At 52.6% G+C, this 24,646-nt stretch overlaps 1 protein-coding gene across 1 annotated transcript in view; it reads left to right on the top strand.

Annotated features, from left to right (window-relative positions):
• RPH3AL (rabphilin 3A like (without C2 domains)) overlaps nucleotides 1-24,646 on the top strand; it is a 133,984-nt gene that overhangs the window by 106,690 nt on the left and 2,648 nt on the right. The window contains 4 exon segments of the mRNA XM_049636726.1: nucleotides 1,270-1,444; nucleotides 21,508-21,621; nucleotides 23,374-23,489; nucleotides 23,491-23,520. Of these exon segments, the coding sequence (XP_049492683.1) occupies nucleotides 1,270-1,444; nucleotides 21,508-21,621; nucleotides 23,374-23,489; nucleotides 23,491-23,520 (435 nt within the window).

Raw genomic sequence — 24,646 nt, forward strand, 5'->3', positions numbered from 1 at the left:
AGAAAGTACTCCACATTCTTTGGCCCTGTTGAAGAATCCTGAGTACATCGGTGTATTAAAGGCTCTGAGAAGTCCTGCAGTGATGCCTGGTTTAACCTAGTGCTTCCCAAGTGTACATGATCAGAAACCTTATTTTATTTTATTTTTTTGGTTCGGCCATGTCAATATCCCACAGAACTAATATACAGAGGAAGTTTGAGGATTAGGAAAATCTGTCCTAGAGAGAATCAGGGCAGACTCTGGCCTTCTGATTTTATTGATGAAGTGCAGATTCTGCCTCAGAAGGTCAGGGACAAACCTTGAGATTCTATGTATATTGTTTTACATTTTATTTATTTATTTATTTATTTATTTATTTATTTAATCAATCTCTACACCCAACGTGGGGCTCGAACTCAAGACCCTGAGATCAAGAGTCGCATCCTCTTCCAACTGAGCCATCCTGGCCTTCTGATTCTCTTTTTTGAGTAGGGAACTTGGTCCACTGGTTGTAAAGCTTCCACGTTTGTCAGATGAGGGGGAGGGGGGCGGTGACAATGATGGTTGTGCGCATCAGGTCTGTTGAGTGACTGTGCCCCGCCGTACACTGGCCAGCGGAGCCTTAACATTCGTTTGAGAGTCTAGTCCTCATGGCTGCTCCGTGAGATGGATGCTGTTCCTGCATTCCACCTACTGGTGATGAAACTGGGGATCTGGAAGGTTGACGTGTCCAAATCTCACAGCTGAGGGATGACGGATCCAGGGTTCAAACCCAGGGCCGTCTGCTCTGAACCGCTAAGGCTCGCTCTTCTCTAAGAAGGTCACATTCCTTCACACTCTCCCACTCCTCTTACTAAATACCCTGAAAGTATTTCCTTCAATGGCAAAGAGGTTATAGAGCGCTTGGTGTTTTGTGAAGTAGGCATTAAGGGTTCAGGAATCTCACTTGCTGCTCTGAATTCTAATCTGGGGCCCTCTGGGGCCTAGGCCCTCCCTGAGCCTTCACAGAGCTAGACTCATCCCTGGGAAGCTCTGGGTCCAGTACTGTGCTGTCACCCAGCCCCCCGCCCCCCATGTCTTCTAGCCTCTTGTCGCTTGCTCTGCCCCAGAGCCTCAAGGGAAGGGGCAGGTGACAGGGAGGCAGGTGGCACCCCTTGAGCACCCTCTAGATGCCCACCAGGCTGAGCACTTTCCAACTTTGCAACAGGAGAGGCAGGCGGGCCCGTGCGGGAGCATGGTGCAGGGAGCTGCTCTGTGTCCCTCGCTCTAAGCAAATATCACCCCTGCCAGGTCTGGAAGAGGTCAGGGGCCTGGTTCTACCGAGGGCTCCCTAAGTACATCCTGCCACTGAAGACCCCCGGCCGGGCCGATGACCCCCACTTCCGACCGTTGCCCATGGAGCCCACCGAGCAAAAGCCCAGAAGCACCGAGACGAGCCGCGTCTACACGTGGGCCCGAGGGAGAGGTAAGTCCCCCTCGCTCCCTCTCCCAGGAGAGCAGCTGTCACAGTCCAGCTGTCAGCCAGCCGCCAGTGCCACAGGCACCAGGCCAGCGTCTGCCACACCCTCCGTGTAGCTCATGCTGGTGCTCTGTCCCCGAGTGCCTCCAGCTCCCCCGCCTGCACCCACGTGGGCACCTTAGCACAGTGACGGCTTGCAGGGGGAGGGTCCGCCAGAGGCTGATTCCCAAACAGGCACCAGTTTGGGGGTGGGGATGCCACGAGCCCTCGGATCTTTGCAGAAATGTGACAGCCGTTGGGGTTTTTGGCAAAGTATCGAAATGTGTCTTTCCGAAGCTGGCCTGTACCCTCTCTTCTCAGACCCGTCTCGCGTCCCGGGAAGGGCGTCCCGGGACGTCCTTGGTCCTAATGAGCAAAATGACTTTGCGCCCAGAGCACTTTGGTATTTGTGGAGGCCGCGCTGCCGTGGCCAGCATCAGAAGGGGTGCTCGGCCCCACTGGTGATAATGGCACCTGCTGCGGTAGGTGGCTCTCCATGGCTCACACAGCACTTCTGCGTTCGTGATTTTGTTTCAAAGTTGCAGAGGCAGTCCGGGCAGCCATTTAGTAGCCCTGTTTGATAGACGTGTAGCCTGAGGCCCAGAGGGAAGGATGGACTTCCTGAGCTGCTATATGGCAGAGCTGGGACCAAAAGGCAGGGTCTTGTGCTCTGGGCCCTGTCAGGGTACCTCTGTGCCCCTCTGGCCCAGGGAGGAGTTGCAACCCGGAAACAGAATGTTGCTTTGAGGGGTTGGGGAGGGGAGGCCCCGAGGGCCCTCCCCGCCCTGTCTGCTCAGCATCCGCACGGCACACATGTTCACACGCACACGTGTGCACACACACACCCCTGGGAAGGGCAGAGCCCCCATTCCTCAGCCACGCAGACACAGATGGCCTTTTAATTACGTGGGCGAGGCGGCCAGTGGCCCACACGCTTGCTGTTGGCACGGCTTATTAACTGCCTTTGCGCTGCGGCCAGGCCACGCCATGTGGAGGCCCCCATGTGAGCTTGGTGTCCCTCCGAAGACTGGGTCACAAGCCTCCAGGCTCCCAGAGCACGAGGCAGCACATCCTTCACGCCAAGGCCCCGGGCCAGTGCATCGCAGCCCTGTGATGATCCACATTTTAGTCCCGGGCAGGGAGAGGTGGCCCAGCAGATGACTTCTGTGTCTCACCATGGGCACCAGAAAGGTGAGGGCTGATGGCCCCAAGCTGGTTGGGGAGGCCCAGGAGGTGTCTGCATGTACCCAGGGAAGGCGTACATCGGGAGTGCATGGGGTACATGTGGTGGGCAGACTGAACTTGAGGAAACCCACAGTCCTGCGAGGAAGGAAGAATAGGAGCTGGTGGAGGAGGCAAAGGAGGCACAGCTGGGGACGTAGGAGGAAAGCTGAGAGGTTCTGCGTCACAGGGGTTTGTAAGCAGGGGCCACAAACAAGCCGACTGTCCCTGAACTGCTTCCGAGCCTGATCCCATGGTTGTCCTCGCCGATTAGCCTGTGCAGAAGCCAGGATCTGTGCCTTCTGGCTGAGTTTGGGTCCCCTGGCCATCCCAGAAACGGCTGTGTACTCACCGAGGCACTCGGGTGGCTACGGGATAGTTGTGGGAGATCAGAGTCCCGAGCCAGTCGCAGCCATCCGCACAGCTGGTCCAGAGCCTGGGGGCAAGGGGAGGTCAGCCCCACGCCAGCCCTTCTTTGGCTTCCTCCTGGTCGGTATACATGGCCTGGAAGTCAAGTCTGCAGCAACCTCGGGGGAAAGGTCTGCCTTACCTGTCTGGGAAGCCCCCCAACCTGCCAGGGGGCCGCTGCCTCAGTCCTGGTTCCTTCTCAAGCTGGGCTCGAGGCTGTCAGACTCCTAGCCGCAGACAGCCCCCAGTCAGCAGCCTTGCAAATCTGGCATAGGGACGTCACTGGACCTTTCCTTCCAGACCACTGATGATTGGGCAACCATTGAGCGTTTCTTGAGCTCCAAGAGTCGCCTCCCCTCCCCAGCCCGACCATCAGCAGTGCCCAGGTGCTAGGCAGCTGGCTGGGGTTAGAACTATAGTCTGAGGTCTAGTTTAGAGCCTATCTGGGAAGCCCAGCCCTTATAGCACCCCATTCAGCCACAGCTGAGCTCAGGGCCAGGCAGAAATGGAGTGGCCAGCATTGGGGTGTGGACTCCTCTGCCTGTTTGAATCCATTGCTCATTTTGTATTAAGTGGTTTATTTTCTCCTTGATTTATAGATGCTGCTTATAAGTAAGGGATGTTAGATGGCTTGCAAATGTTTTCCTCCTTGACTTTCCGTTTCTTTCGACCCCCGCCTTTACTCACACTATTCTGCCATTCAAAAACGACTTCTCTTCATTTTTGTCAAGTCAAGTGTGTCTTTCATTGTTTCATGGTGTCTAGGTTTCCCGTGTTGCTTCGAAATGCCTTCCTCTCCAAAGTTAAAAAAAGATACGCTAAATAAAAAACCTAATGAGAATAAGGAAATTACTTACATATGAGGAAATTACTAAAGAAGAAACAAAACCCAACACCAAATATTATATTCACTGATAAAGCACCAAAGCCGTGTTCTATCGAAATGCAAGTCAAGAATACCCCCATCACCACCATCATTTGACAGTATTTTGTAGTATTTAACTAATGCAATAAGGCAAGAAAATAAAATAATCTGTTACTATTAGAAAAGAGAAATTTTCTTACTTACAGATGATATGCTTATATGTCAAGAAAACCCAAGAAAGCCTGCTAAAACACCCACTAGGATTAATAAGAGAATTTGGGAACTGACAGGATGCAAAGTAAAAGTACACAAGTACAAATCAATAGTTTACTCTGTGCTGACTAATTAGAAGGAAAAATGGGAAAATTCACTCATAATTGCAGCAAAAATTACAAAATGCCTAGAAGCAAATTTTGAAAGAGAATTACAGGTCCAACATGAAGACAATTATAGAATCTTACCAAAGGACAAAAAGTAAGACACAGAGAGGCAGACAAAGATTTTGGTCCCTCCAAATTAGTTAAGTGTAACAATTCCTATCTGATTCCCAGTGGAGTCTTTAAAAAGGAATGGACTCAAATGTTCCGTTATCCATTGGAGAAACAAAATGTGGCATAGTCATGTAGTGACATATCAGTCGGCCTTGGGGCACCAGAGTGGCTCAGTGGGTTAAGTGTCCGTCTGACTTCGGCTCAGGTCATGATCTCTCGATTAGTGAGTTTGGGCCCTGAGTCTGGCTCCGTGCTGACAGCTTGGAGCCTGGAGCCTCCTTCAGATTCTGTGTCTCCCTCGCTCTCTGCCCCTCCCCCACTCACTCTCTGTCTCTCTGTGTGTCTCTCAAAAATGAAGAAACGTTTAAAAAAAATTTTTTTAAAGAAATATTAGCCTTAAAAAGGGTTGAAATACTGACACCAGTTACAATACAGATGAACCTTGCAAACTTTATGCTAAGTGAAAGAAGCTAGAGACAAAGGCTATGTAGTATATTATTGTAATTACATGAAATGTTCGGAACAGGCAAATCCATGGAGACAGAAAGTAGATTCGTGACTGCCAGGGGCTGGGGAGAGGGGAAACGGAGTGATTGCTGATGGGTACAGAGAACATGTGATGAAGATGTTCTGGAAATGGACAGTGGTGATAATTGCACGTCTTAATGAATATTCTAAAAACCACAGAATCATATGCTTTCAAAGGGTGAATTTTATGGTATGTGAGTTATATTTCAATTTAACAAAATGTGGTTTTTTATTTTATATTTTTTTTAATTTTATTTATTTATTTTGAGAGAGGGAGAGAGATGGGGGAGAGCATGAGCAGGGGAGGAGCAGAGAGAGAGAATCCCAAGCAGGCTCCACACTGTTAGCCCACGGCCTGACATGGGGCTTGAACTCACAAACCGTGAGATCATGACCTGAGCCGAAATCGAGGGTAGAGTCAGAAGCTTACTCAACTGAGCCACCCGGGTGCCCCAAAAATGTGTTTTTCTTTTTTAAGAATTATTTTATTTTGAGAGAGAGAGAGACAGCTCAGGTGATCAGGGAAGAGGGACAAAGGGAGACAGAGAGAATGTTAAGCAGGCCCCATGCCCAGTGCAAAGCCCGATGTGGGGCTCCATCCAACGACCCTGGAATCATGACCTGAGCGGAAATCAAGAGTTGGGACACTCAACTGACTAAGCCACCCAGGTGCCCCAGAATGTTTTTTTTTTTTTAAAGAATGGCAAGGTAGTTTATTCATTTTTTTGCATAAACTTTTTTTTTTACTTTATTCTTTTTTTAATTTTATTTTTTATTTTTTAAAATTTACATCCAAATTAGCATATAGTGCAACAATGATTTCAGGAGTAGATTCCTTAGTGCCCCTTACCCATTTAGCCCATCCCCCCTCCCACACTCCCTCCAGTAACCCTCTGTTTGTTCTCCATATTTATGAGTCTCTTATGCTTTGTCCCCCTCCCCATTTTTATATTATTTTTGTTTTCCTTTCCTTATGTTCATCTGTTTTGTTTCTTAAAGTCCTCATATGAGTGAAGTCATATGATTTTTCTTTCTCTGATTGACTAATTTCATTTAGCATAATACCCTCCAGTTCCATCCACGTAGTTGCAAATGGCAAGATTTCATTCTTTCTGATTGCCGAGTAATACTCCATTATCTTCTTTATCCATTCATCCATCGATGGGACATTTGGGCTCTTTCCATACTTTGGCTATTGTTGATAGTGCTGCTATAAACATTGGGGTGCCTGTGTCCCTTCGAAACAGCACACCTGTATCCCGTGGATAAATGCCTAGTATATTCATTTTTGGGGGTGGGGGGAGGGAGGGAGGGAGAGAGAGAATGGGGGAGGAGCAGGGACGGAGAGAAAAAGAATCCCAAGCGGGCTCTGCACTGTCAGCACAGAGAGCCCGAAGCTGGGCTTGAACCCACGAACCGTGAGATCATGACCTGAGCCGAAAGCAAAAGTCGGATGCTTCACCAACTGAACCACCCAGGCGCCCGAAGAATGGCAAGTTGTAGAAGGAGCTGCCTGACCAAATAAAGCTTATTCTGAAGGTACTATAATCAATACAATTGTATAGCATTGTCACCAGAATAAATAGAATATTTACTTATAGAATAAATAATAGATTAGTAGAACAGAATAGAGAAATAAGAGATCTAAGGACGTATGGAAGCTGAACATAGGTAGTTTTTCAATTCACTGGGAAAATAACAGGTTTATGTCACAACTGAAATTAGCATAATTAGATTTCCACCCCGTTCCATGTGTATTCAGAAACACGCTGCAGGTAGATTAAAGATCTAAATGTTAAAAATAACACAGAGAATGTATTAGAGAAAGATCAGAAGCGGTTTTGCCGCTATGTTATCTCAAAGAGAGCCGGCGAGGCTGAGGCTTTGGGACCTGCAGCCGGCTGACTGACTACCTGACTGGCTGCCCTCTCCCTCTTCTTGACACGGGCTATTGATCTGGGCCAAGAACTTGCCCACAGACCCCTTGGTAAGCCCTCTCCCAGCTCGTTTATGGCAGGACATCCGTTGTTTCCCCAGGATGGGGCAGGGAATGGTGCGGCCTGAGTGGCCCCGGCTGCGATCTGCGTGCCTCTGGGAGACTGCACAGTCCCACCTGCTCAGCCTAAATGGAGAGCGCTCCATGCTGCTTCCCCGGGCAGGCCACTGCTCTAAGTTGACGGCAGCAATGAATGCAGCCAGCTTTGGCACCCTCCTGGGTCTCTCTGTTCCCCTGTGAAATGGAAGGTGTAAGATGTGGAACCAGTACTATGGGTTCTTGGGTCTTAATCCCTTTAGAGCCGGGCCCACCTCTTCCGTAGACTTCTTTCCTTTGAGCTGGATTCCCGCCGTTGGGCCAAGTGCAAAGATATTTGCTGGTGGTAGGGGTGGTGGGTGCCATATTAACCTGGCATATCTGGGTAATAAGAGCTTCCTTTTTTTTTTTTTTTTTTTTTTTTTTTTTTGCCACATGCTAGAAAATTTAGGGAAGTCACCTGTAGCTTTGGTTCAGCAGCTCGGTGATGTCAGGACAGATGTCTTTATAATTCTTGCTCTTTCCCTCGTGGTCACAAGATGGTTGCTGCGGTTCTAGCCATTAGTCACTCACTACAAAGAATGGAAGAAAGGTCAAAGGGAGACTGGGCATTGGATGAGCCTAATTCCGTTTAAGACCTAGACAGAGAGCCGAACTGATCTGACTGAAGTCATTACCTGTGGAAATTATTCTGATAGGATTTTGTGCTTCTCTGCCTCCAATGGCAAGAATCCTTAATATGATGAAGCTTCTTATTTTCTTCAGCCCGCAGTGCTCTGACTGAGGCAACATTGCCCTGGACCTGCTTAATGGTTGGTCTATACCAGCTTGCCCCTCTGGGGCTGAGCCCCCGAAATTGGGGACCTGAAGCCCTGAGTCTAGAGTCCATGCATTGGTCAAAGGGCTTTCTAGGATATGTGCACTTTTCTCAGATGGGAGCCAGAGAGCTGGGGTTCCTGGGAGACTGACCCAGGATTGGTAAGGCTTTGCTTACCTGCCTCTGCCTGGGAGCCTGGGGCTGGGAAGGTGGGAGGGCACCCCTTGTGTGAAGCCTTCATCACTGCCCTGTGGCCTGGCCAGACTCTGGAGGACTTTTCATATTTCACTTCCACCCTAGTCGCCATAAAGCCTTACCCACGGGGTATAAACAGCCATTTCCTCCATACTCCATCCCCCCAGAGATGGCAGAGAAACCTCGATGGGCCAAAGGCCCCTGGCTGAGACACAAGCAGACCTCTACAGCTCCCATGGCTGTGAGGCAAGTTCACTTTCCCGTCTCCGCTGAGGCCAGGGTCACCGTCCCTCTCCAGGGTCCTCCTACCTCCAGCCCCCTGGCATCCCCTACGAACAGAGCACAAGCTTCCTAGATGGATTTGAACAGATTTACACACAGGTTAACTTCAAGGTCTGTTCCAGAAAAGTACTTCAAGGTTTTGGATTTGTTCCAGTTGGACAGTTTTGAGAAAAACAGAGGGGTTTCATTGCTACTTCATTGGTTCACTAAATTTTAAACGATTTTTTAAAAAATCCTCAACTGTGGTTCTGTTGGCAGTCTAGCGAAAGCAAGCTTCAGGATTGTTTGGGTTGAACAGTCTGGTTCAGATCAGGCTACACATGTTTACCCTGGGCCACCCTTCCGGAATGACCCCGGCTGACCCGCCTGTGCCACCACGTCCAGTATACTGGGTGCTGTGTTGGCCACAGCCAGAGTTCTGTGGCTCACGGTCATTATCTCATCTGATGCTCAGACAGCCTGTGGGGCAGCTGCGGACAGCAAAAGTGGTTCTTCGTGATGGACGATCCGACCTATATAGGCTGCAGCCCAGAGGCGTCTGAGTCCCAGCCCATCCCCCTCCCCTCTGAGTTCAACACAGAATAAACCGTTGCCCAAATCACCACATACGCACCAGCTGTCCCCTTTCAGACTTGGCAAGAGGATTTTGGTCACCGGGAACAGAGCCCACCACCAAAGGCAGCCCCTGTACAGGCATAGCCACCAGGCTGCTGGGAAGGTCTGTCTCCCAGAAGCAGGGAAGGAGACAAGGCTTGCAAGACCTGTGAGGTGGAGGAGTGTGGCAGCGGCTGCTCCTCCTTCTCAGGGAGCTCTTGGATCAGCTGGGTCCCCTAGCCTCACATCTGCACGCCCTTCCTCTGGCCCCGCTCTCGGGACCCCGCGTCCACACTCAGCACGGAGGTGATTGGCCCGATTCATTCCTACCCGGGCTGTCCCTGTTGCACCTAGCCTGTACCCCATCAGATATAATAGGTGGCGTGGCTAGCTAGGACTGCCCTCCCGCAAAACAGAGCTGGGACAGAGCAGGGGGTTTGGGTCTCTTGCTCAGGAGCCACTGAACCCCAGAATGGGGTGTTTTGTGTCTGACATGGTAGCAAGTTCCCTGTCACCGGGAGCATTCAAGCAGAGGCTGGATATTATAGTAGAGCATATTGGATACTTTATATTATAGAGGATACTGTGCTTTAGAAACTGGGGGAAACTCACTAGGGGCTCGTTACTGTGTGTCCAGAATCTGCCCCCATATTGTGACCGGGGCTGGGGAGATGGGGATGCATTCTACGGCCCAAGGTCAAGAAATCCACATGACCCTCCAAAGCGTTGAACCAGAGACCTCTGTCTCGTTAGTGCAGAGCTGCAGCCGACGGGGCTAATAAGCAGTTCCGTGGCAGCCGTTTTTCCATCAAACGCATATGCTGTTTCCTGACTTCTTAACGCAGCGTGCTATTTATACCAGTAGATCCATTCATTCTTAATGAGCCACGGTTGTGGATTGTAAAATGTTTTATTTTCATACAGGATTGCTCACTGCCCAGAGCCAGCTGTTGCTATGCCACCTTCCTTCTTTCCCCGTTCCTAAGAAATTGGCATTTTGGAAGCTCCTCAGAGCACTCAGCTGCCCTCTCCCACCTCCTGCTCACCCCCCAGTGTTTCCCCAGCAGACTCTGGCCTTGGCATTTCTGTCACGTTGGCCTGGACGTGGTGCGTGAACTCCCTGCAGCCTTCGGAGCAGCTGGGAGTGTGTGCTATGGGCAGAGGGGTCAGGCTGGCTGAGGCGTGGAGGAGGCAGAGGACAGCAGAGCAGGAGGGCGTCCGTGTTGGGAAACGGGATGCCATCTGTCCGCCAAGGGTTGGACACGCGCCGGTGTTAGAGGTCGCAAACTGGTGAAGCAGTGACTCGATCTGGCTCCCTGCTTTATGGTCACCGATAACTTTTTTAAACATGGAAAATCCTCATTAAAAAGAACATGGGGGGCACCTGGGTGGTTTAGTCAGTTAAGCGTGCAACTTCGGCTCAGGTCACGATCTTACGGCTCGTGAGTTCAAGCCCCATGTTGGGCTCTGTGCTGACAGCCCAGAGCCTGGAGCCCGCTTCCGATTCTCTGTCTGCCTGTCTTTCTGTCCCTCCTCCACTCATGCTCTGTCTCACTCTCTCGAAAAAAAAAAAAAAAAAAAAAAAAAAGTGAAATTCTGGCTTCTTTTTTGAAAATCAGGAAGTCTGCCAGTACTGCCCCCCTCCCTGGAAAAATCGGACAAGCTGAGTCGCAGCTTCCCCTTCACCCTGGCCGCGTGGTCTCTGGTTTGCCACAGTCCCCACCCCTCCCTGTTGTCTCTTGATGCTATGATCATCACGCTTACAGGGTTATTAAGAAGAAAGTGAAATAGTTCTGGTTTCCACATCCCTATGAAAAGAGAGAGAATAGGACTTAGACCAACAGGAACATCTGTTGCAAGAAAAGTGAGCATACCTCTCTGTGGAAATCGATACTCGTATCCAGAAACGTTGTAAATGGAGCAGAGCAAATATCATGTCCGGCTCGCCTCACCCACTGGCCCCTCCAGCTCACCAGTGGAAGACAGAGCCTGAGTGTGTCACATCTGCGTGTTCCCACTCCTGACCCTGACCCCAGGCTAGGAATGCCGGCTCCTCTTCCTCTCTGAGCCCTGGTTGCCCCATGAGTGGGATGGAGAGACTAGGGGGCCTGGACAGAGTCTGTTCTCTTCCAGCTTTTATCTTAGAGCTTCAAATCCAAGGGAATGAAACTTTCTGGAGAAATGTCTGGCAGGGGGTGAGCCCCGTTTCAGCACTGGCCCTGCCCCTGCACGCACACGCACGCGTGCACACGAGCCGGGAAGGACTGTTTAGAGAGGAGGGTGGGAGAAGCCGTCTTCCCACCACCTGAGAAGGGCACTGTGGGTCCCTCACTGAACCCCTTGACTCAGGTCTGCATGGGGTCAGTCTGCTGTTCGGGTCCAGGAAATAAGTAAACCAGAAAGAGGCACAGACAGTGCTGTCTGGGGCTTCCACCAGCCATTTGGGGAACTGAATGCCATCCTTCTCCAAAGGCAGGAGAAGGCAGTGGGGAGGGTGCCAAGTTGCCCGAGCCCATGTGGGCCCCACTGGGGCAGACACCCAACGGCCAGCCAGTCGTTGGGCTTCCCATGTGGCCGCCAGCGCTCCGTGCTCTGAGGGCCGGGGTACCGTCTGCCCGTAGGTCTGTGCAGTGAAAGAGGCATGCGTTGGGCCTCAGTGGCGAGTGGCCAAATAAAACCAGCAGCTATTGTAGCCGCGTGGATTGCGTGGTTGCTCACTGCAGGCTGTGCTGGGCGCCGTGCATTCCTCTGACACAGGGGGGCGGGGGTGGGGGGCTGGACTGCTGTCCCATTTTATAGTAGGGCATGGAGAGGTCAAATAACTTGCATCATAACCTCGGTGTGGGCAGAAAGATCCCCTCGGCCTTCGGGAAACTCTGCCCTTTCCCAGGGAAGTGGAGACCTGGCCACCTCTTATGTGGCTGTGTTTTGAAAGAGAAGCCCATGCATACTAATTTGTCTTGACCTTCAGAGCCCTTGGTGAAGCCAAACTCTAGTCCGATGCCAGTGTGGGTGAATGGGGGCGGGGCATCCCCAGAACAGAAGCCCTAAGCTTCGGCAAGCTGTGTCGCCCCCACTCCCACGCGCCACTCCTGCCCCAGCAACCCTCCTGCCTGTCCTGGGCATCCTCATTGGCTTGAGGATTGATTTCCCAAGAGCAGAAGGCCCTCATTAGCCACACCACAGAGGTCAGGGCCGTGGCTGTCGCTTCTCATTTGCCCAAACCCAGTGACGGCCTCAGCTGACCGGGTGATTCCAGCTGTAAGGTGCTGGAGACTCCCAGCCCCCACTCCCATGGCATCCGAGCCGACAGGAAAGCAGGGCCCTGTCCCCCGAGCCAGCCTCTGGCTTCAGCTCGAATGACGTGCGCAGAGCTCCTGCCGCCGTGGGCCAGGCCAGGGCTGGGCTCCACCTCACGCAGTGATGCACACCCTCCCCAGCCGCTCACCTGTCTCACCATATAAACACCTACAACTCAATTCTGCCCACTCTAGATTTCTCAGCCTTTGGGGACCTGGGTAAAGTGAATTACCCTGGGCCCGCCTGCCCTGTCAGACTCTAGGAAAGTCCAAGGAGATGGCATCGCGGCTCCGCTCAGTTCGGAAGCTCTCTCCTGGGGCCGCCTGTCCATCATAGGTCAAGGCCAGCCTCGCAGGCAGGACGAGTTGATTCCTGAGTGCTGGTCTGGGAGTCACAGCAAAGCTAGGAGAGTCTGTCTGCCCGGATCTCCATACAGGACAACAGGACCAGGCGTCTCCTGCCTCACTTGCCTCTGGGTCCCCCTGGGGCTCAGGTAGACCTGGCAGCCCATCCCCCACACCCAGGCTCTGAGCGCAGACCCCATGTCCCTGAGCTTCTGCTCAGGTGAGGGAACCAGAAGGACAAACCCAGAAGCTGAGAAGGCTGGAGCCTGAGAGAATGGGACTGAGAGGCCTGGGGAGAGAGAAACGGGGAGAGAGAGAGAGAGAGAGAGAGAGAGAGAGAGAGAGATGCAGACCCAGAGACAGACAGACAAAGATGCTGAGAGATGAGACTGGAGAGAGAGAAACTGACAAAAACAGAAAAAGGAAATGAGAGAAAACCCCAGGAAGACCCAGAACACAAAGACATACGACACAGACAAGACGGGGAAAGAAAGATAAGGGGAGCAAAGGCAGACAGAGATTTTTTTAAAACATCGGCAAAAAGGAGGCACAAAGAGACAAAGTAAAGACAAAGGCCCAGAGATCCACAGAGACAGAAGGAGAGAGAGAGCTGTGGTCAGGGACAGAGCAAAGCCGTACTTTGCATCCCATCAAAGGCAGGAGATATGCACTCACTTTGTTTCTTCTCTGCCGTAAATCAGCAACAATAACCTGCCGCAGAGAAACAGTGCGGACCTCGTGCCCTAGGTGCCTGAGCCTGGAGCCTTTCTTTGAGCCAGCGGGGCTGTCCAGGCCCCAGAGAAGCCCACCACTTGGCCTTTGCCCTGCCCGTGGGACACACCAGCCCTAGCATTTCTGTCTAAGTTGTGCCCATTTTTAAGTGCCACCTCTTCCGAGATGCCCTCCCTGACTTCCCTTCTCCCTGAACACTGTCTGCCTCCCCTAGAGAGTATCATGTTCTCGCTGGAGGAAGCTGTCCTTATCATCCATCCATCTCCTGTTCTACCTGGAGCTCCTCCAGCAAGGGCAGGACTACAGGATTTCGGTGCTGGCGACCACATCACTATCGATTTGAAGACTCGTCTTCATTATCCAGTGCCTCCTGTCTGTCTGTGAGTCCAAAGGAGGAAGTTAATTAAAATCAATGGCGAATGAATAAAGAAGCACAGGAAACCCTCCACTCCCCAGTGGTCAATTCCCAGCCTGGTCTGGGCCGTCCCTGCTGATGTCCCTGGTGGCAGCTCGGAAAGGAGACCAAGGAAGGAAGGAAGCCCCCAGGTGTCGCACACTCACCCCGCCCTCTGAGGTTGTCCTGTGATATCCCCACCTCACAGATGGGGAAATGAAGCTCGGGGTGGTCAGGTCACCGAGATCTCCTGGACTCTGGGGTCCAGGAGGGAGGGAGGCAGGCTCTATACCTCTGTGACTTCACAGGACCCATTCCTATGAGGACAGGCTCCCCAGCCTTGAGGCTCCCTTTCTCCTTGTCCAGGCTCTGACTCTCTGGAGTCCTAGAGGGAGTTTTCCAAACAAAGGAAGAACCTGTTCCTGTGGCCTGGCCTTGGATTTGAAAGAAGAACAGAGTCTGTGTGAACAGGGCATCCCACCCCCCCCCCCCCCCCCCCCCCAGGCCCCGCTCACCCCTTGCCCATGACAACCAGCCTCCGACAGCTCCTCCCCTCATTAGTCTGTCCCTGGCTCCGGCTGAGGCCGCCAGCAGCCTGGCTTGTCCCACTTGAGTGTCCTTCAAGGGGGAGGAGGCTGTGAGGAGGCGCCTGCTCTCGGGAAAGTGCGCCCCTTCTGGAGCCGGAGTTGGCTCGCCACCACCTTGCTGACCACCGGTTGGTTCTGCTGTCTCTGTACGGTGCTGTACCCTCTCCTGGGGGGGTGTTTTCAGAAAGCACTCAGCTACTCACTTTGTGCCTGCTTGACTCAAAGCTCAGTGTTGGGGGCTGAGGGAAGGAGCCAGATGCAGATTAAGACGTGGCCCCACCCTCAAGTGTTTCCTGGTACAGGTGGGGAAATCAAGGCAGGCACTTGTAGGAAAAGAAATGCAATGCCAGGCGGTGTCCGAGAGGCGCCAGAAGAGCCGCGCCAGCCGTGGTGGGGAGAGTGAGCAAAGGCCTGTATTCCATCTCTCCTTCTCCGGGGCTGGAAAGACTTTTCCGGTAGAGGCACAATTTAGATGAGTTCCTGGAGGATGAAGTGGAATCTAATTTTTAAAAATATGTATGGTCTCGAATGGCTTTTTTTTTCAATATTTATTTTTGAGAGAGAAAGAAACAGAGGGCAAGTGGGGGAGGGGTAGAGAGAGAGGGAGACACAGAATCCGAAGCAGGCTCCGGGCTCCGAGCTGTCAGCACAGAGCTCGACGCGGGGCTCATACCCGTGAACCGTGAGATAATGACCTGAGCCGAAGTCAGACGCTTAACCGACTGAGCCACCCAGGCACCTGTATAGCTCTTTAAACTTACAATGCCTTTTGTCCTCCTTGATCTTTTTTTGGGAGTTATTATTGTCTCCATTTTACAAATGAGAAGATTGGGGTTCAGAGGGATGAAGGTCATTGCCCAGGAGTGTCCAAGGCAGGGCCAGAACTCAACCGTAGATGTCAGGAGTGAACTAGAAGTCTCTCACATTGCAGCGGGCATGTTGGGGAGATAAGGGGAGACCTGGCCTGCCTGGAGGGCAGGACTCCTGAGGGAGCAGAGCCCTTAGGGTGAGGCCAGACTGTGGGGTGCCCTGCCTGCAGGGTGGGGAGGAAAGAACAGAGATCTCAGCAGTAGGTAGGCCTGGGCTCAAATCCCAGCTTGGCCTGCAAAGGGCCCCTGAAGGCGTCTAGTGTTCCCAGTGTCCTGTACATCACAACCTAGGAAGCTCAGCCCCTTGGAAGAGGCCAGGCCACCCCTGTGAGGTTGGCCGGGGCACCGAATACGGTGACCCTGGAGGCCAGCCCTGCACCAGGTGGTGCGGGCCATGAGTTCAGGATGACCCCCTCAAATAAAAAGCTCCTACCATGTTCCAGGCACTGCCTGTGTTACTTTGCTAATGCTCACAGCTCAGAAAAGGACCCATCGGAGCCCATCAGAGTGCATCTCCACCAGCCCGTACCTTCCTCCTGGTACCACCAAACAGAGCCCCAGACTTGGTGGGGTGGGGGGGGGCATCTCAGGGGGATTTCAGCAGCCTGGCCTTGTTTGCAGGTGAGGCAGCCCTCGCCTGTCCCAGGAGGGACAGTTCTGCGACCGCCCTCTGCAGCCTGGTAGGCTGGGTAAGACTAATTGGGGATGTCTGTGCGTTCCCCAGGGCCTTAGCATCTTTCCTTTACGTTAAAAAAAATTATTGTGTTTTTAGTAGGCAAAATTTTCCACCATCTGCTTTGCCTTGGCAGAATGTTTGCTGAAAATATCTCTCTTCCTCTCTAATTCCCCGTAGTTTCTGGGGGCTTTGGGAGCCTCCAATAGAGCAGCAGCTCACAAGTGCCTCCCAAGCTCACGGGCTGTCCTTGTGCCAGGCAGGCAGGTGTTGTGGCCCAGAAGTCCCATCTCCCCACCTCTCAACCAGAGAGGGACCCTGGGGTCTCTCCCCTGATGATACAGAGCTGATCTGAAGTTGAATCCTAGGATTCAGACCCAGTAGCTGCCTGGGTTGGTCTCTGTGTGATGAAGTCCTGAGAGATGCCCACGGTCACAAGGAAAGGTGGTGGCAGAGAAGAGCCAGGAGCCAGGTGCCCCCACCCAATGCAGTGCTGTGAGGTCAAGCGGCCAGCATCCTGCCTGTGCCCTGGACCATCCCGGGCAGGATGGCTTCACAGGACGGCAGCTGCCACACATGTCCTTTGAGGCAATCAGGAAAGACTTTCCAAAAGGGAAGACTTCCCCCACCTCCATGTACCCAAACTCTAAGTTTCCATGGTGACAGTCAAATTGCAAATCCATCTAAGAGTGAGCCAGGAAAAAAAAAAAAAAAAAAAAGCTGGCCTATCCCCAGAGAAGTGGGCATGGCTGGCGCTGGGGCTAGCCGCTGCTGAGGACGAGAGCCGAGCAGAGTGGGACAGCCCTTCTGGGGCATGCTGGGAAAATCTCAGGGATGCCAGTTCCCCGAGCAAGTGGTCCGGGGTCTCAGGCCACCGTGGTGCAGGAGGCCCTCCCTCCTCCCTGCCTCCTGGCAGAGCCCAAGTGAATCCATTTGGCGACTCCTCCTCCTTGGGAGACTAGCGGGACAGTCTTCTCTCTGGTGTTTTCCCATCTTCAATCTGAAAAACGAGGCGTAGGCTGAATACAAGCACTCATCGCCAAGCCATCCTAGACTGTCTTTGGGGAATTCGAAGGGAAAAAAATCAGCCTTCAGACACAGTGTTTTGTTGAGGATGGAAGAGCGAGGGCCAAAAGATTTATGAGCCTAAAAGCGTCGTTAATAGACCTGGAAGATTTACGATCACAGCTGCTACGCAGCGAGAAGGGTGGCAACGGCAATCGAATGGCAAATTAGCCAAGGTTTGGGTTTTATGGTGACAGTCGGAGGGGGAGGAAGAAGAAAAACTTCATCCCTTGCTGCTGGAGGAATATTTGGGCAAATGGCGTTTGCGTTGGACCCTGTCCAGGGACATTCTCAGCAGTGTCCTTTTGGTGTGTTTCTTTCCTACTGACAGGAAATGCCAAGGCCAGGCGTGGACGCTGCTGGCTTCTTTTGGTTTCTTTCTTTCAAGTAAAGTTTATTACGGTGGATTAGAATGGGATCGGGTTTGCACTGCAGAGACCTCTTCTAAGCTGAGGCCTGGCCCCGGCTCAAAATCCCAGATGCAATGAGCAAAGATGCGCCAGCCAAGGGAGACACAGCCTGAGGGAAGGAGTCTTGTCAGCTGGCCGGTTCTCTGCTCTGTGACACCTTCGTAAATTCACCTGTCATCTGGAACCATTCCCCCCTTTCCATGGCTGTGGGCATCGGGGGTCCATAAAAGGAGACGAAGAACAAGTCAACGGACTAACTTGGGAAACATTTAGTTTTTTCTAAACCCTGCACAGCACAGGCACATGGGAACTGCGTAGCGCGGTGCCTCCCGAACTCTGCCTCCAAAGATTGGATGCTTTGGACAAGACATACCCCTCCCCACAAAAGCTGCTCTCTCAATGTACCACGGCATAGTCCTTCTTACAGTTCAGGCTCACTCCGGGACTCATGTGACCCAACACTGTGCATGTATGACAGATGACACACCAGGGAGGAGCGTAAAGAAGTGGGATAAAGAGCTCACCACCATACATGATCTTGCGATTCATGGGTTCGAGCCCCACATTGGGCTCTGTGCTGACAGCTCAGAACCTGGAGCCTGCTTCGGACTCTGTGTCTCCTTCTCTCTCTGCTCCTCCCCCGCTCACGCTCTGCCTCTCTCTGCCTCTCAAAAATGAATAAACATTTTTTTTTAATTAAAAAAACAAAAAACTCACCACCATAACCTGAGTCCTGGACACCCTTTCCCATCGTCTCCTTTGGAGCTCTCGGTATTTTGTGCCCTTTGTCATCTGTGCATTGGATTGAGGCACTGTTTCAAGATCAGGGAGCCACAAGTCCCCCAGGCCCCCGCTGCCCCAGCCCCATGCCCCCTCCCTGCTGGCCCAGAATTATGAAGATCGTGCATATGAAACATCAGAGAGATGGAACGTTCCAGGTCAAGAAGAATGAGATTACCCATAAGCATCTCTGCCAGAGACTTGGGGAAGCCAATGTGGAGATCAGTCCCCGCTCCCCTCAGGGACTTCCTCTCTGCTCAACAGGCTGCCAGACCCCCTGCCATGGAGGGGCAGAATCCTCCCTGATTCCTTTGCAGCTGCCCCAGGGGAGACAGGGAGACACAGGGGGCTGCTGGCTGCTTCCTGCCCACTTCCCACTCCCTTTGTCTGGAGACCCGCAGGGTTGGTGTTTAGTCACTTTAGTCAGGCTGAGTCAAAAATACGTCAATGCTTATAAATCCAACGCCCATGAGGTTCGGTCAGTGGAGTCGTGATCAGAGAAACCCAGTCCGGGACCTGCAAAGCAATGGCAAACTCAATTAGGCCGTTGCATTTCTCAAATACTATGAAGGGGCATATGGACCACAACCCCTCTGAGTTCCCAGCTCCTTTTGAGTCTACGTCACAAAAGCCCAAAGAGCCAAAGCAGAACTCTTTCTTGAAGGCCAGGAGGGAAAGAGAGCAGAAAAAGGAAACTCCTTGAGCAGATAAAGGAAGGAAAAGCTGGGAACTGCCACGTTGACGTCACTCTCGCCCCACCCACACGGGTCAGGCTGTGCAGGAGAAGTTCACCAGCCTCAATCAGGGGTGCACTTTGGCCCCTGCCCTCCAGGAGCCTGGGGGTCCGCTGGGGGAAAGACACACGCACACCGAAAGCCGAGAGTGGCTATACCAAAATGCGTCAGGTATTCAGCCAGTCAGGCGCGGGTGATTGGGGGAAATGGTGTCCAAAAGGAGCCGGGAGAGGGGTGTCCGGCTGGCGCAGTCAGTAGAACATGTGAGTCTTGATCTCGAGATTGTGAGTTCGAGCCCCACATTGGGGGTAGAGATTACTAACTAAATAAACAAAAAGGAGCCAGGAGAAGAGCCATGGGCAGGGCGTTCTGGGCAGCGGGAAGTGAGTAACCACAGGAGGTACCAACTGGCAGTTTGGTAGGAACTCTGAGCGGTGTGGAGAAGCCTGGGCAAGAGAGCAGATTGTGCAGGATGCAGCTAGAGAAGTAGACAAAGATCAGGAGCATGGGCTTGCGGGTTACAGGGAATGCCTAAAGAGGGACGAGCTAGGATCTGTGTGTTAGCTGGAGCGTTCCCCTCTGCGCAGACGGACGTGCCTGAAGGAGGGGCCCGGGTGGGAAGTTATTGAGGGAGACCAGACCGGAGACCCTGAGGCCCTGAGCTAGGCAGGGGCCGTGACCGATGGCGAGAAGGCCACTGATTGGAGAACCATTTAGGAGGTGAAACTGGCAGAATGTGGCGATGATGGGGAGAGAAGAGCCAAGAAGATGAGGGGGAGAGAAGAGCTCTGCTATGGAAGCTGCAGGGTTGAGAATCTCTTGATTATGGTTGGCCAGCTCCATCCCTCTGGTTGCCGAATTCTGTGGACCCGTGACTCCCTTTGCTGAAAGGTGACCCAGGCTGAAGGCACAGAGGCTTTCCAGAAGGCCTGAGATCTGGCTAAAAGCTACATGGCTTAGGTCCTGCCGCTGCTGCCCCGCCCCTGTGCCCGCTCTGGGTTTCCCTGCGTGACCAGGCTGGTCTTCCTGCGGGCTCTTGGTGCCACCTCAGGATCCCCCTCTGCAAGTTGCTCCTCAAGCAGCCCAGCTGGTCAGACGCAACCTATGAGCCACCGCTGGCATAGACTGGTTTTATTTCCAGTCCCGTGTCCCGCCAGACAAGTCCCAGTGGCACGGGGCTGATTGGCAGATAATGCTGTCTAGGCACCTGGCATAGTGCCGGGCAGAGGACGCCCAGCCCCTCCAACCCTCCCTCTGGAACCAGGTGTCTTGTACTCTCTGGCCAGGCACACTGACTCTTTAATGTTTATTTATTTTTGACCGGGGCGGGGGGAGAGGGGGGAGGGGCAGAGACAGGGAGACACAGAATCCGAAGCAGGCTCCAGGCTCTGAGCTGTCAGCACAGAGCCTGACCCTGGGCTCGAACTCTGCACGGCGAGATCATGACCTGAGCCGAAGTCGGACGTTCAACCGACTGAGCCACCCAGGCGCCCCAAGGCACACTGACTCTTACCCCATCCACAGAGTCAGTCACCTGTGAGAGCTACTTACCTGTGATCCCAAACCTTTCTGTGCTGTTGTACTTGGTATTAGAATTACATCATTTAATTAAATGTTACATAAACTGATAAAAAGAGCCAGAAAAGACAGTCATTTCATTAAAACCAGGACTTTGGAAAGTCTTGATAGAAACTACTTGCTTAAAAAAGCTATTGAATCAGGTGTGGGCAGGACGACTGTAAAAGGCAGGAGAAAGAAATGGAAAAAACAGAGACGGATTCTGCACTCCTCCTGCTTTGCCAGTGTCTTTAAGCTGTGCTCCAGTTTAAAGAAACTGAACCCGGGGATCACAGTGCAGTATGGATGCAGCTTAGACATGGAAGATTGTGTGGGCCCATCTCAAAGAAGCACCCACCCCTACATCAAAACATTGGCGGATGGACGTACGTTTCTGTGCTTAAAATGAAAATGGAGCGGTGCCTGGGTGGCTCAGTCGCTTAGGCGTCTGACTCTTGATTTCGGCTCAGGTCACAATCTGGCAGTTCGTGGGATCGAGTCCTGCATCAGGCTCTACACTGGCAGCGCATAGCCTGCTTGGGATTCTCGCTCTCTCCTCTCTTTCTACCCTGTGTGCATGTGCACACGCTCTCTCAAAATCAACTTTAAAAAAATTAAAATAGAATGTTCAGCCTCTGAATGTATCCTGTATTATGACTCCCACTGTTGATTAACCAGCCAAATATGGTCCCATTTAGTCCAGAAAAGATTTCTGGACACAGTAGGTGTCCGCCATGAGAGCTCCCTCTCCTCCCCTCTCCTGGGACTCCAATCCCATCAGCCTGGCTCCCTTCTGCACTCACAGGGCCCCAGTGCGAGTTACTGGATGAACTGGGATGAGAGCCGAGGCCTGCTGACTTCCAGTTCATTTCTTCCAGTAAAATCAGAGTGGTCACAAACACAGGGTGTGGAGCCAGCCTGCTAGGGAACTAATCCCAGCTCTCCCACTTACTGCCTTGAGCGAGGGCCTCGGTTTCCTCACGTGTGAAACGAAGGTAACCCTGTCTTCCAGGGGTTGTTGCGAAGCATCCGTGAGTTAGCATATGTGAAAGTGCTGGCAGAGGGGAGGCCTGCCCTGGCCCCTCCAACCTGCATGCCTGCTGGTAGTGACCAGTAGTGGTAACCTCCTATGCTGGTGTCTGTTCTTTCCAGTGGTTTCCAGTGACAGTGACAGTGACTCGGATCTCAGCTCCTCCAGCCTGGAGGACAGACTCCTTGCGACTGGGGCGAGGGCCCCCAAAGGTGACAAACCCCAGAGGGAATCAGGTAAGCACAGCCAGTACACTGCTCCTTTCCAAGGACCCGGGTGCAAGTGGCTTCGCTGCTTCCTCGGGCTATGGCTCCCCAGCAGGTGTCTATGGAGTTGTTCTAGATCAGGGAGGAGAAGTGGGCCTGGGGCTGGGATGCTTCAAGCTGAAGCGCTAGCACCACTGCAGAGCAGGAGGAAAAAGAGCCCCAGGTGTATGTGCAGGGGCGGGGCAAGGAGGGCGGATCTAGCCAACCTGCCTGCACACCCAGAATTCCTCCCCAAGCTCACTGCAAGCTTTCCCAAGATGAGACTGTGCCTTGTGAGTGATGACAGTTGCAAAAATCAGGTACGAAGTTCTTTGGGCTCAGCTCTGCCGTGAAACTACAGTGGGGCCCTAAACACATACCTTGACCTTTTGGGCCTGTGTTTCCTTCTTTTTATTTTTTTCTTGAAGTTTATTTATTCTGAGAGAGAGAGCACAGGGGTGGGGGGAGGGGAGGGGGGAGGGGGGAGGGAGAGAATCCCAAACAGGCTCCACCCTGTCAGCTCAGAGCCAGATGCAGGGCTCGAACTCACAAACCATGAGATCATGACCTGACCCAAAGTCAAGAGTCGGCCTCTTAACTGACTGAGCCATCCAGGTGCCCCCTCTGTTTCCATCTATTTAGCAGGTGGTCCCCAAAATTTCTTCTGCGTTTAACATCTTGGAGCTCTCCTCTGTGACCTTGTCATGTGAAAGAGCCTTAACGGCGTCTTGAGGCTGGTGCAGAGAAGGCCTCGGGCATATTTTTCTTTCCTTTAAACACATAAAAGGCCTTCTGGGGACCAACGTCATTCAGAGTTACTCCAGAGGTTAGAAGTGGGATATTTGAAAGACATTTCAGGAAGGCTGGTTTTAGGGCATAAGCAAAGAGCTTTATAATAACTGCCCAAAACTGGAATGACATGCCTCCGGTGCTGTCCTGGGGCCAAGGCTGGGTGATCTGCCAGGGCTGATAGGGAAGGAACTCCCGGTGGGGACAGCAGTTCAGGCTAGATCAGAGATGGCAGGTGCCTGGCACACGCACTTCTACTCCCACGCCTGTGCCCATGGCAGACATTACTAGTGGATCATGATACTCTTTCCCACAGAGCCTGACATGGCGTCAGAATCCTCCTTGGCACAGTTATCCAAGTGTTCAGTATCAGTAGGTAGAGGCAGCACAGGAGACAACCGGTGCTGGACTGGATGATCTCTTAGGCCCCTCAGGCTAAAGATTCTATCTTTTAAAAGTGTGAAGGAGGGGCACCTGGGTGACTCAGTCAGTTAAGGTTAAGTCGGTAGAGCATGCAACTCTTGATCTCCAGGTCGTGAGTTCAAGCCCCACATTGGGTGTAGAGATTACTGAAATAGATACATAAACTTAAAAATAATAACCCCATCGGGTTAACGGAGGTATACGCCCTTCCCCCTCCTCATTCTATGAAGTCAGGAAGGACTCCTCCTTGTTGCCAGTTTTCATGTGGGTGGCTTGTTCCTTACTGAGCTGACCCAAGGGCCCATGCAGTGGCCTTTATATATCCTGGACCATTCAGCACTGGCCAGAAGGTGGGGTCACGCCAGAACGTGACAGGCACGTGGGGGCGGCAGGTAAGGGGCTCCGGGCAGACAATCCCATAGATACCCATCACAGTTTCAAATGAGAAGCTTTTACGTCAGCTCCTTATCAGGCTGACATCATCCCGGTCTCAGTTCAAGGTCCAAAGAGCCCACCCGTGGTCTCTTCCAGGCGGCAGCACGGGGTCCCCCAAGATGAGGCCTGCCTGCCAGCCCAGCCACCTCTCAGAGAGCCAGAGAAACCTGGCCAGTGAGACCGGGACTGGTTCTGCAGACCCGCAGCTGGGCACCCCACCCTGGCCAGACCCCAAGGGCCCCGGTGAGTACCAAGCCGCTCCTTCTAACCCAGCCTCCTCCTCTCCCTCTTCCGCTCCCCGTGGTCCTCCTCCCTCACTCAACCTGCCCAAACTGGAGAGTACTACACGACATTTGCAATTCTGTGTTTATTGAGCACCATGCCAGGCACTGGGGGGAACAGAGGTGAGCCAGACCCCACACCTGCCTGCAATGAACAGAGAGGGACCCAAGATAAGGACAACCACCCCCTCCCTTCTTAGTAATCATAACAATGGTTGTTACCATCCACTGCTTTGTACATGTAATCTTTCAAAGCATTTCCCCATCTCCACAGAGGCCTTAGTAACTCCCATTTCAAGAGCACCTACTGTGTGCCAGGCACCCCAGTCCTCACCAAGCCCAATTGTGTGCCCAGTGTGGGCAGATGGGAGACAGTCCTTGACCTCCAGAAACCTAGCATGTGGCTGAGGAAGCTGAATCAACTCACCCAAATCAGCCCAGACCTAAATCAGAGGGAGAATTCAGGACCCCTGGAGCTGGTGGCATAGAGCCTAGCCTGCCCTTGCACCCCTAAGGTCCCCTTGCATTCTTTTTTGTTTTTTTGTTTTTTTGTTTGTTTTTTTTTTTGCACAAGAGCCAGGGAGGGGCAAAGGGAGAGAGAGAAAATCTTAAGCAGGGTCCATGCTCAGTGTGGACCCCAACACGTGCCTCAATCCTGCAAACCTGAACTGAAATCAAGAGGCAGACGCTCAGTCGATGGAGACATCCAGATGCCCCTAAGATCCCCTTGCATTCTACTGGAGTAGTGGATGGCAGGCTTATTACCCCCATTTGATAGGTGTGGAAACCAAGGGTAAGAACCCAAGCTCCACCCTGCCGTGCCCACTGTCCCTGTCTGACCAACTAGGGATCACCATGCAATGGGGGGGTGGGGGGGCACGTGGTGAGAGTCCTCAGTTCTGCCCCCGCACCCAGGGTTGCCTGGCTGGCTCAGTCAGTGGAACATGTGACTCTGTCTCGGGGTTGTAAGTTCGAGCCCCATGTTGGATATAGAGATTACTTAAAAAATAAAATCTTGGGGTGCCTGGGTGACTCAGTTGGTTAAGTGTCCGGCTTTGGCTCAGGTCCTGATCTTACAGTTTGTGGGT

This window comes from Panthera uncia, chromosome E1 (assembly GCF_023721935.1).
Source record: "Panthera uncia isolate 11264 chromosome E1, Puncia_PCG_1.0, whole genome shotgun sequence".
NCBI lineage: Eukaryota > Metazoa > Chordata > Mammalia > Carnivora > Felidae > Panthera > Panthera uncia.